The sequence below is a fragment of the Panthera pardus genome, unplaced genomic scaffold, assembly GCF_024362965.1.
Source record: "Panthera pardus isolate Hobbes unplaced genomic scaffold, ASM2436296v1 HiC_scaffold_27, whole genome shotgun sequence".
NCBI classification, from domain to species: domain Eukaryota; kingdom Metazoa; phylum Chordata; class Mammalia; order Carnivora; family Felidae; genus Panthera; species Panthera pardus.
The window spans coordinates 40,521,746-40,534,949 of NW_026526843.1; the positions used below are offsets into that span (position 1 = coordinate 40,521,746).

Consider the following 13,204-nt stretch of genomic DNA (forward strand, 5'->3'; position numbering starts at 1 on the left):
GGGTGGAATCTGAACTCTGTGAGGTTAGAGGGTTGTTAACCTCAATGACCTGTCTTGTCATAGTTGTAAGGAAAGTAAAGGGTAAAACTGAAAAGCACATTTTGTTTCCAAAAGATGATTTCTTCTCTGTACTGCAGGAGATGCTCTGTTCCAGAGGAGCAAGAACTCATCGATGAAGACCTGTACTTGAACAAAGCCAAGAAACAGTTGAGTATACTTAAGGTTCTAGATCATAAGGTAGAGGAGCCTGACTCTCATAGGACAGGGGACCTTTGAGAAGAGAGATTTTTTTTTCTTTTTTGATTTTTAACTATTTCCCTCTCACTTCTCTATTCTACCAGTTCTTTATTCCTGCTGATCATCACCTGAGTGTCTAATTAGTGATTGTCTTTAGTCTCTTACCTTCCCCTCCCTGTCTCTCGTTTGATGGGGCATTTGAACTCTCTCTTAAGTAGCAGAGTTTGGGAAGGCACCCTCAGTTATTCAGTGAGGCCCACACTATTTTTAAATTGGTAGGAACATTGTATATAACCTAAATCTGCAATTGGTAATCCATTTCAGATGGAGAAATTTCATGAATGAACTAAATAGCACTTTTATCTTCTCCTAGAGATCAAGCTCTTGAGAAGAAGCTGCCAGTGGACAGTGAGAACCACCAGGTGAGAGACAGCCCATCATCTTTTTTTTCTCACATGAAATTTTCCCCAACAGAGGACATAGGTGGAAGGAAGCAACAATCTTGAAAGCTGCATAAAAATCATGAAACATTTCTCCTGGTGGTCTTTTTTTCTGTTTAATCTTTTGATTTTGCTTTGATCTCCTGTTACTGATGTTCAGATCGCCAAAAATAGAAGAGCCAAATCATATATTTCCCAGATTGGGATTCCATACTGATTCTGGACAGTGTGAGTATCACATTCAATGTCACAGAATATTCAGGGTTGCATTCCATTCTCATACAGGCTGCTCCTGTTGAGTGTCTGTTTTTTCCTCAATCTCCTTTCTTCCAGGATTCAGGGGTGATTCCTTCCTCCTTCCTCTTGGGAAGAAGGGGTGGTTCTTTGTGCCCCTCCCCTCTCCCCGCTTTCAGGCTGGCTGGCTTTATAAAGACTCTGCTGTTTTGAATTTTCAGGAGCACTGTCTCTCGGACATGGTTGCCCAGCTCCGGACGCTGAAGGGTGCAATAAGGTTGGCCGTCCTCTCAGGGACACTCCTTTCCTGACAGCCACCATAGCACCCATGTATTTTCCCCACCCAACCTTGCCTTTCTGCATGATTGTCCTCTTGACCCTCTTTCCCAGAGATATCTGCTAGTCGCATGTTAGATTCACCTTCTACCCACTCAACCAGGGTAGGTCAGACTGGTGAGGATAGAGGCAATTTATTCTTCTTCTGACATCCTACCGAGACCCGGGTATATGAATACATAGGTTTCAGACCCTAATGTCTTGGCTTAGTAGTCTGATCTGGAGATTGGGAGATTTCCTGGGACCGCCCTGTCCTCATTCAGTTTGCCTTCCCATTACATCCCTCCACCTTCATCATCTGTACTGTCTTCATAAGCTGGCTCTTCCACAAGATCTTAGATGCATGTCTCTGTGTGTTTGCATTGTGGATATGCATTAGTCTCTAGCATGCATTTCTCCAAAACCAGCACTGACACTCGCTGCAATGCTTATTCCCTCCACCCCTGCCAGCATCACAGATTTCAGAGGAGTGAAAACCCAGCCTTAAAACTGGGTCACAGGAGAGAATTAGGTGGTGATTAGGGGGCCTGGGTTTTATGTTGTGGGTGGGATGACTGTAGGAGCTAATAAGTGAGTTGGGGAGGTCTGTCCAGCTGATAAGGTTATAACTGAACTGGGTTCAGTGTTCTAGTGTACATTACCGTGTGCTGTTTGTTTTGTGTAAGAAACCAGTTTCTTTTTATTTGGCCAAGTGTTTTCTCCGAGCATCAGAAGGATTGACTCATCCTTTGGTATTTCATTTGAAATTAGGATTTTTATGAATCATTTCTCTCTTTGTTAGGTGTTCACTAATCCACTGAGGATTCCTGCTATTCAAGATATGGATGAATTGAACAATAAGACAATCGGATATGAGGGAATTGATAGTCCTAGCCGGCCTCCATCTGTTGGAGAAGAAAGCAGGACACCTTCTCTTCAGCTTAAGCCTCTGGATTCCAGTATTTTTCAATTTTCCAGGTGGGTAAAACATAGTCTCTCTTCAATAGTAAGCCTCAGGTCCATTTTCCTGTAAAGTAGGTATGGTTATCATGTTTATGTGTATGTTTCTCCTAAGGCCTAGCATAGAACTCAGATGGAGAAACACCATTTGGAGCTGATAGACTTGTGTGTTGCATGTATTTCCAATTTTTTTGACATTACACCTGCTATGTCAAGTCTGTCTGTCTCTTTTGAGCTAGTCATCTGACAAATACTCATTTATGTATTATGTCTTCACATTATGTTGGGAACTATGTGAGTGAAATAACGGGCGTGAAAACTCTTTCAAAAGCATAATATGCAATCCAGATATAAGGGAGTGGTACCTAGATAAGCATTACTTCTCTCCTTACATTTAGTCCTGTAGGGCCCCATAGGCCTAACATGTCGGTCACATATAAATAATAACCATTAGAAGTTTGTGTCAGTATTGGTATGAGTTTAGTCAGGGTCTTCCCATGTCCATCTTCAAGCACCTCCTCAGTACGATTTTGTTCATCTTTATAACAGGAAGAAGCATACCTTTCCTTTTTCTTAAATAACAGGAGTGTTTGAAGTGCTGAAAGATATGACTGCCCCTCTACTACCATAAGACTGGAACTCAGGGCTCCTAATTATGACTTGCCTTCTCCTCTCTACTATGCTTCTCACTTCTGGCAGGGCCAAACCATAAGGCAGATAACAGAGTTGCTCTCTAGAAGTAGAAACTTCTGCAGTCATCAGTAATGTGACGATTATATAAAGGGTTGTTTTCTTCTTAGGTGGGTCTCTTCAGCTTCTCATCTAGATAGACATCTCTGCATGTGTGCAGGTCCCCTATTCTGTGATTCTTCACAATTAAGCCCCATAGATAATGGAAGAATCGCATGACCCCCCTTCAATCCCCCACCCCCGAACATGAGCAGAAAGTCTCAAGAGGAAGTAAGCTATTAGGAGTAAAACTAACACAACGCTAAAGGAATTAAATGAGAATCTGTATGAAATCATCTAGAACAGTGCCTTGGAAGATAATAGGTACTCAGTAACTAATGTTAAATCTGAGTGATACTGGAGTATCACTGGAGTGCTGAAGGAGCAATTTCTAAGATTGAACTGTGCCACAAAATATAATCCATTCAGTGTCAGGGCCTTGAGTCTAATTCGACTCTGTTCCTATCCATTGTTTTCCAATTCCCATTGTATATTGGGAGGGATAGACAGTAAAGTGTTATGTGTTTTCAAAGCACATTGTTATCTCTCTACTTTGATTTCCTTGAGATGGTCATGCACCCAAATTGCCACTGCCGTATCAATGTTTCATTGCCCTTGCAGGCTATTCTTTCCCTTCTGTGACAACTTTTCCTTTTGCTTCAGTGTTTGTTTTGTTACTCTAGAGTGGTTTCTGGTAATCTGAAGGAGATTGCAAATGCTGATATATATATGCGTGTATTTTATGAGTGCAGTATGGCAGTACATCCATTGGGTGGCATACTTCATCATCCTTTAATGGGATTTCCGTATGAGTTGTTTATGGAGCTGCTGTATCTAGATTTGGGTTTTGGCTATAGAGGATAGGTAAAGTACTTCAATCATGTGTAATTTTAATTTGACAATAATATTCTTTCAAGGGAAAGAGATACGTGATAATTGATGCTGCTAATGTTATGTTTTATGTAAGCTCGGTAAGATGATTTTGTCATTTTAAGCTACATGTATAAAGGGATTCAGATTGATTGCAAAGAGTCTGCCTTTTTATAGGGAAAAATGAAGGTACACAAGAGTTTAGTAAAATTTACAGGGTTTTCTTGGTAAAACAGTGTTTGAAATAATAGGTTTATTCAGGAGTTACAAAGGTCCCTGTTATTATCAAAACCTAAAGCTAATAAGGCTCCTTGGGTCGTGCAGTACAGCTCTCCAACTCTAGATAAAATAAAGCCCACAGTATCCTACAGAGTTTTTTAAAGTTCTAGTGGAGTACAGGGCTCCAAAGGTGTCATTGGAAATAACTTTGTGAGTTTTCACAAACCAGCAAGGGGATGGGAGAACTTGCAGTAAAGAATGGGTTCAGCCAGTATGTAAGCAGGCATAATCGTTTAGCATATTTTTGTTAAAGGAAATAGTCCTTTTTTCTTTATTCATTCTGCATATATTTGAGTGCTTGCTGAATGAAGGGTGGTGTTCTTTTTTTGGTTTATTTATCTATTTTTGAGAGAGAAAGAGAGAGAGAGAGAGGGACAGAGAGAGACAATCCCAAGCAGGTTCCATACTATCAACACAGAGCCCAACGCAGGGCTCAATCTCATGAACTGTGAGACTATGACCTGAGCCAAGATCAAGAGGCAGACACTCAACTGACTGAGCCACCCAGGCGCCCCTGAAAGGCAATGTTCTAAGGCAGTAATGGAATGAAAAATGAAGCAACTTATGGTAAAGTTATATATGTAAGGATCTCCAATATATGCTACTTTTCATGAGGTGTGATACAAACTTAAGTTCTAAAGTATCCATTAGCATATGGACAAAGGAGAAAATTAGCGGCTGTAATTCATTTAGCTATTTAGAGACCCTTTGAATAAACTATGTGTCAAAGGCTAATTATAATTCATGTTTTAAAAGGATAACAAAAAATACCATCCAAATGACACTGCGATAGCTGAAGGAGAGGAAGAAGGACATTCTAATATGTTTAAAGGAATATTTGAAACAACAAATACAGGTAGAACTAGAAGAACAGTTTTATAAATGAGTAAGGTTGATTCAGCAGCTAGTATTAATATTTTAAAAGATGATCTTTGAGAGCAACTTCCAGACTGGAGAAATGAGGAGTGTGATGGACTCTTTCATGAACAAATAACAATTTAACTGGAAAATATTATTAAACAGCAAAAACAATTATTTGGAGTTCCTAGAAATGGTCCTAGAGGCATACAGAAATATTCAATCAAGAAAATCTATGAAATCTCAGATACAACAGCAATAGTCTTCAACATTTAGCTTGCTCTCACTCACCCCCTTATGAGCTATATTTTATAAAAACTTCTCAGGGAGCTCTAATGCAGGTGGGTATGATCAAGAAGTTCTTTCCCTAGCTCCCAGTCTAGAGCTATGGTTTCACCTGGGAGGAATAGGCTTCTGATATTTCTCATCTCCCCCAGTTCTGTCATGCAGAAGCTCTATTCCAGGCAGACTCAAAAGGAATAGGTCTCTCTTCTCCTATGCAGTCCCCACTCAGGGGAAGCACTCACGTAGCATGTAGAGATAGTATGTTGACAATACTGGACTCCTATTGCTCTAGCCCAAGCTTGCTTATAGGGCAGAGGTTCATGCCTGAAGAAGCAAGCCAAAAAACATCACCAGCACCCATTCATAAAGAAAATTTTCTTTTCTTTATGCTACTTGTGCACAATGGCACTGAGGCTCTGCTTAGGGAGAGGCCTTAAAGATGAATTCCTTAGTTCTGCCCAAAGGAGCTGCCTTTATGTGGAACAGATCATGGAGAATTCCATTCATAAAAGCATTGTCAAAAATAATGGAGGGGTGCCTGGGCGGCTTAGTCGGTTGAGCGTCCAACTCTTGATTTCTGTTCAGGTCATCATCCCAGGGTGGTGGGATTGAGCCGCATGTCAGGCTCCTCCCTAAATGTGGAGCCTGTTTTAAGATTATCTCTCTCCCCTTCTGTCCCCCTCCCCTTCCCTGTCCTACTCATGCTGTCTTTCTTTCTCTAAAATTTAAAAAAAAATGGAAATCTTGGTGAGCATTAAGAGGACACTCATAGCTCCATGATACAAGTTACAACAAGAAAGGTGACTGAACAGTCAGAAGTTTGATAACAGAGAAAACCAAGGAAAAAGTCAAGAAGACCTCTTCTGGGATCATAGTCAGCCCTAGGATTAGGAAGGCTGTGTATAAGCATAAGGCTGCATTTACTCTAGAGCAATCAAACTAGGACATAAGGTGGACTGTAAAGCAGCCCTCAAGCCTCACACAGATCAAACAACAAAGGACAGGGCTCTCACTGGCACTAAGGGCTTAAGCACAACCTATAACCACTGGCTGAACAGTAAGCTTTTCTGACCCATGGGCAATTCCTAGGAAACCAGGCTTAAAAATAAATCACACTTTTCCTGGTAGACTGGAAGACTGTGTGCATGCTCAAAGTTGTGTCCTCTCAAAGGTGATTAGAAAGGGAAAATCCAAACTGCTACTATCTGGCTGAATGTGGGGTAGAAACAGATTCCTTGAACTGTGATAGCAGCCTCCAAGCCAATGGTACCATACATGAAATATAAAAGCTAAAAATATAACTGGATAAGAGGGCTTAAGCATAATATTTGACCAGTTAAGGGGCCTCTGTTGACCCAAGGGTGACTCTTAGGTTGTCAGGTAAAAGGTAAAAACCAAGAAGAAATCTGAACAGGAACATCAGAGGCTGCATACCGCAGAGGAAATAGATTTCATGGAGTCAGTTCAGCCAAGTCACTAAATAAACAACCAAGCAAACAACAACAGATCAACTACTCTGGGAGATGGGCTCAGTATCTAGAGTTGTTATGCTGTGTTATCTGAAATATCCAATTGTTGGGGTGCCTGGCTGGCTTTGTTGGTGGAGCATGAGACTGTTGACCTCAGGGTTGTAAGTTTGAGCCCCACATTGACTATAGCAATTACTTAAAAATAAGAAACCTTAAAAAAAATATCCAGGTGCCTGGGTGGCTCAGTGGGTTAAGCGTCGGACCCTTGGTTTCGGCTCAAGTCATGATCTTGTGGTTTCATGAGTTCAATTCTGGCATTGGGCTCTGTGTTGGCAGTGTAGAGCCTGCTTGGGATTCTCCCTCTCTCTATCTCTGCCCCTCCCCTGCTCGCACTGTGTCTGTCTCTCTCAAAATAAATAAAGTTTAAAAAATATTCAATTGTCAACAAAAATTTATGAGACATGCAAAGAAACAGGAAAGTGTGACCTGTACATAAGAAAAAAAGCAAATAATAGAAACTGCTCTTAAAGAGATCCAGATGTTTGATTTAGCAAAGACTTCAAAGCAGCCATTGTAAATATGTTCAGAGAACTAAAAGGAGAGCATATCTCATCAACTAGAGAATATCAATAAAGGGGAAAGTTATCTATACCTACATCTGTATCTGTTTCTATATCTGTATCTATATCTATATATTTTATATGTAAATACATATATAAAAGAACCAAATGGAAATTCTGGACGTGAAAAGTATAGTAACTAACATGAAAATTTCACTAAAAAGACTCAAAAGTGCATTAGAGTTGGCACAAGATAATTAGCAGACTTGAAGATATATCAGTTGGCACAAAATAATTAGCAGACTTGAAGATATATCAATTATAGATTATGCCATCTGAAGAACAAAGAGAAAAAAAGAATGAAGAAAAATGAACAGCACTTCAAAAGAAATGTGGGACACCATTAAGTACACTAACATCTGAGAGTAGATGTATTTACTTGTATTTACAAGAAGAAAAAGGGTAGAAAAAATATTCAAAGAAATAACGGCTGAAAACCATTAATCTACACATCCAAGAAGCTTAGCAAATTCAAAATAGGACAAATGCAAGGAGATTCAGTCAGACATAGCATAGTGAAAATATTGAAAGCCAAGGGCAAAGAGAAAATCTCTAAAGCAGAAAGAGAAAAATACTCATCATGTACAAGAGAATCCCAGTAAGATTAACAGCTGACTTCTCATTAAAACAGTGGAAACTAGAGGGCAGTAGGATCACATATTCAAGGTAGTAAAAGAAGAAAGAGTGTGAGGCCAGAATCTTAAATCCAGGAAAACTATCTTTATAATATGAAGGTGAAATAGATACATCCTCACATAAACAAAAGCAGATGAAATTTGTTTCTACAAAACTGCCTTTCAAGAAATACTCAAGGGAGTTCTTTAGGCTGAAAGCAAGTGATACCCAATAGTAATTCAAATTCACATGAAAAAATAAAAGAGCACTGGCAGTGGTATCTAATTAATTATAAAAGACAATAGAATAGCATTTTTCCTGTTTCTATCTTTAATTAAAGAATAATTTCACAAAACAATATGTATATATTTGTATATAATTTTATGTACATATATAACCTTATTGTTGGGCTCATCTACAGATGTAAAATGTTTGCCAATAATAGCACAGAGGAGGTGAGTGGGAGCAAAGTGGTATTGGAGTAAGGAAATAACACCATAGTAAGAAATGAAGAAAATTTTAAATGGAAAAATAAGGTTGATTTAGCAAACTCTATAAACATCAATATGCAATTGTTCTGCTTTCTTCTCTCAGCTTCCTCAAAAGACATAACATTACATAAAACAATAATATATTGTTAGATTTGTAAATGTTAAATGAGAAAATATCCACATAACATAAAAAGAGAAACAGTAGAGGAAGAAAGGAACAAAGAATGCATGACACATGTATAAAACAGAAAGCTAGGTAGTGGTTCCGGAAGATGGCGGCGTAGGAGGACGCGGGGCTCACAGCGCGTCCTGCCGATCACTTAGATTCCACCTACACCTGCCTAAAGAACCCAGAAAACCGCCAGAGGATTAGCAGAAGGGAGTCTCCGGAGTCAAGCGCAGACTAGAGGCCCACGGAAGAGGGTAGGAAGGGCGGCGAGGCGGTGCGCGCTCCACGGACTGGCGGGAGGGAGCCGGGGCGGAGGGGCGGCTCGCCCGCCAAGCAGAGCCCCCGAGTCTGGCTGGCAAAAGCGGAGGGGCCGGACAGACTGTGTTCCGACAGCAAGCGCGACTTAGCGTCTGGGAGGTCATAAGTTAACAGCTCTGCTCGGAAAGCGGGAAGGCTGGAGGACAAAGGGAGGGAGAGCTGCTGAGCCCCCTGACGGCAGAGCTCAGCTTGGCAGGGAACAAAGGCGCTCACCAGCGCCATCTCCCCCGCCCATCCCCCAGCCAAAATCCCAAAGGGAACCAGTTCCTGCCAGGGAACTTGCTCGCTCCGCGCAAACACCCAACTCTGTGCTTCTGCGGAGCCAAACCTCCAGCAGCGGATCTGACTCCCTCCCGCTGCCACAGGGCTCCTCCTGAAGTGGATCACCTAAGGAGAAGCGAGCTAAGCCTGCCCCTCCAGCCCCCGTGAACCTTGCCTACCCACCCCAGCTAATACGCCAGATCCCCAGCAACACAAGCCTGGCAGTGTGCAAGTAGCCCAGATGGGACACGCCACCCCACAGTGAATCCCGCCCCTAGGAGAGGGGAAGAGAAGGCACACACCAGTCTGACTGTGGCCCCAGCAGTGGGCTGGGGGCAGACATCGGGTCGGACTGCGGCCCCGCCCACTAACTCCAGTTATACACCACAGCACAGGGGAAGTGCCCTGCAGGTCCTCACCACGCCAGGGACTCTCCAAAATTCCCAAACGGAAGAATTCCCCTCAGAAGAATCTCCAGGAAATAACAACAGCTAATGAACTGATCAAAAAGGATTTAAATAATATAACAGAAAGTGAATTTAGAATAATAGTCATAAAATTAATCGCTGGGCTTGAAAACAGTATACAGGACAGCAGAGAATCTCTTGCCACAAAGATCGAGGGACTAAGGAACAGTCACGAGGAGCTGAAAAACGCTTTAAACGAAATGCAAAACAAAATGGAAACCACGATGGCTCGGCTTGAAGAGGCAGAGGAGAGAATAGGTGAACTAGAAGATAAAGTTATGGAGAAAGAGGAAGCTGAAAGAAAGAGAGATAAAAAAATCCAGAAGTATGAGGGGAAAATTAGAGAACTAAGTGATACACTAAAAAAAAATAATATACGCATAATTGGTATCCCAGAGGAGGAAGAGAGAGGGAAAGGTGCTGAAGGGGTACTTGAACAAATTATAGCTGAGAACTTCCCTGAACTGGGAAAGGAAAAAGGCATTGAAATCCAAGAGGCACAGAGAACTCCCTTCAGACGTAACTTGAATCGATCTTCTGCACGACATATCATAGTGAAACTGGCAAAATACAAGGATAAAGAGAAAATTCTGAAAGCAGCAAGGGATAGACGTGCCTTAACTTATAAAGGGAGACCTACAAGACTCGTGACTGATCTCTCTTTTGAAACTTGGCAGGCCAGAAAGGATTGGCACGAGATCTTCAGTGTGCTAAACACAAAAAATATGCAGCCGAGAATCCTTTATCCAGCAAGTCTGTCATTTAGAATAGAAGGAGAGATAAAGGTCTTCCCAAACAAACAAAAACTGAAGGAATTTGTCACCACGAAACCAGCCCTACAAGAGATCCTAAGGGGGATCCTGTGAGACAAAGTACCAGAGACATCACTACAAGCATAAAACATACAGACATCACAATGACTCTAAACCCATATCTTTCTATAATAACACTGAATGTAAATGGATTAAATGCGCCAACTAAAAGACATAGGGTATCAGAATGGATAAAAAAACAAGACCCATCTATTTGCTGTCTACAAGAGACTCATTTTAGATCTGAGGACACCTTTAGATTGAGAGTGAGGGGATGGAGAACTATTTATCATGCTCCTGGAAGCCAAAAGAAAGCTGGAGTAGCCATACTTATATCAGACAAACTAGACTTTAAATTAAAGGCTGTAACAAGAGATGAAGAAGGGCATTATATAATAATCACAGGGTCTATCCACCAGGAAGAGCTAACTATTATAAATGTCTATGCGCCAAATACCCGAGCCCCCAGATATATAAAACAATTACTCATAAACATAAGCAACCTTATTGATAAGAATGTGGTCATTGCAGGGGACTTTAACACCCCACTTACAGAAATGGATAGATCATCTAGACACACAGTCAATAAAGAAACAAGGGCCCTGAATGATACATTGGATCAGATGGACTTGACAGATGTATTTAGAACTCTGCATCCCAAAGCAACAGAATATACTTTCTTCTCGAGTGCACATGGAACATTCTCCAAGATAGATCATATACTGGGTCACAAAACAGCCCTTCATAAGTTTACAAGAATTGAAATTATACCATGCATACTTTCAGACCACAATGCTATGAAGCTTGAAATCAACCACAGGAAAAAGTCTGGAAAACCTCCAAAAGCATGGAGGTTAAAGAACACCCTACTAACGAATGAGTGGGTCAACCAGGCAATTAGAGAAGAAATTAAAATATATATGGAAACAAACGAAAATGAAAATACAACAATCCAAACGCTTTGGGATGCAGCGAAGGCAGTCCTGAGAGGAAAATACATTGCAATCCAGGCCTATCTCAAGAAACAAGAAAAATCCCAAATACAAAATCTAACAGCACACCTAAAGGAAATAGAAGCAGAACAGCAAAGGCAGCCTAAACCCAGCAGAAGAAGAGAAATCATAAAGATCAGAGCAGAAATAAACAATATAGAATCTAAAAAAACTGTAGAGCAGATCAACGAAACCAAGAGTTGGCTTTTTGAAAAAATAAACAAAATTGACAAACCTCTAGCCAGGCTTCTCAAAAAGAAAAGGGAGATGACCCAAATAGATAAAATCATGAATGAAAATGGAATGATTACAACCAATCCCTCAGAGATACAAACAATTATCAGGGAATACTATGAAAAATTATATGCCAGCAAATTGGACAACCTGGAAGAAATGGACAAATTTCTAAACACCCACACTCTTCCAAAACTCAATCAGGAGGAAATAGAAAGCTTGAACAGACCCATAACCAGCGAAGAAATTGAATCGGTTATCAAAAATCTCCCAACAAATAAGAGTCCAGGACCAGATGGCTTCCCAGGGGAGTTCTACCAGACATTTAAAGCAGAGATAATACCTATCCTTCTCAAGCTATTCCAAGAAATAGAAAGGGAAGGAAAACTTCCAGACTCATTCTATGAAGCCAGTATTACTTTGATTCCTAAACCAGACAGAGACCCAGTAAAAAAAGAGAACTACAGGCCAATATCCCTGATGAATATGGATGCAAAAATTCTTAATAAGATACTAGCAAATCGAATTCAACAGCATATAAAAAGAATTATTCACCATGATCAAGTGGGATTCATTCCTGGGATGCAGGGCTGGTTCAACATTCGCAAATCGATCAACGTGATACATCACATTAACAAAAAAAAAGAGAAGAACCATATGATCCTGTCAATCGATGCAGAAAAGGCCTTTGACAAAATCCAGCACCCTTTCTTAATAAAAACCCTTGAGAAAGTCGGGATAGAAGGAACATACTTAAAGATCATAAAGGCCATTTATGAAAAGCCCACAGCTAACATCATCCTCAACGGGGAAAAACTGAGAGCTTTTTCCCTGAGATCAGGAACACGACAGGGATGCCCACTGTCACCGCTGTTGTTTAATATAGTGCTGGAAGTTCTAGCATCAGCAATCAGACAACAAAAGGAAATCAAAGGCATCCAAATTGGCAAAGATGAAGTCAAGCTTTCGCTTTTTGCAGATGACATGATATTATACATGGAAAATCCGATAGACTCCACCAAAAGTCTGCTAGAACTGATACATGAATTCAGCAAAGTTGCAGGATACAAAATCAATGTGCAGAAATCAGTTGCATTCTTATACACTAACAATGAAGCAACAGAAAGACAAATGAAGAAACTGATCCCATTCACAATTGCACCAAGAAGCATAAAATACCTAGGAATAAATCTAACCAAAGATGTAAAAGATCTGTATGCTGAAAACTATAGAAAGCTTATGCAGGTAATTGAAGAAGATATAAAGAAATGGAAAGACATTCCCTGCTCATGGATTGGAAGAATAAATATTGTCAAAATGTCAATACTACCCAAAGCTATCTACACATTCAATGCAATCCCAATCAAAATTGCACCAGCATTCTTCTCGAAACTAGAACAAGCAATCCTAAAATTCCTATGGAACCACAAAAGGCCCCGAATAGCCAAAGTAATTTTGAAGAAGAAGACCAAAGCAGGAGGCATCACAATCCCAGACTTTAGCCTCTACTACAAAGCTGTCATCATCAAGACAGCATGGTATTGGCATA

At 40.6% G+C, this 13,204-nt stretch overlaps 1 protein-coding gene across 3 annotated transcripts in view; it reads left to right on the top strand.

Annotated features, from left to right (window-relative positions):
• The window catches only part of MORC4 (MORC family CW-type zinc finger 4), a 66,108-nt gene that overhangs the window by 43,493 nt on the left and 9,411 nt on the right, over window positions 1–13,204 (top strand). For all 3 annotated transcript variants that reach the window (XM_019435681.2, XM_019435682.2, XM_053891301.1), the window contains 3 exons: window positions 138–206; window positions 611–659; window positions 2,029–2,204. In XM_019435681.2, the coding sequence (XP_019291226.1) occupies window positions 138–206; window positions 611–659; window positions 2,029–2,204 (294 nt within the window). The remainder of the gene's footprint in view (window positions 1–137; window positions 207–610; window positions 660–2,028; window positions 2,205–13,204) is intronic.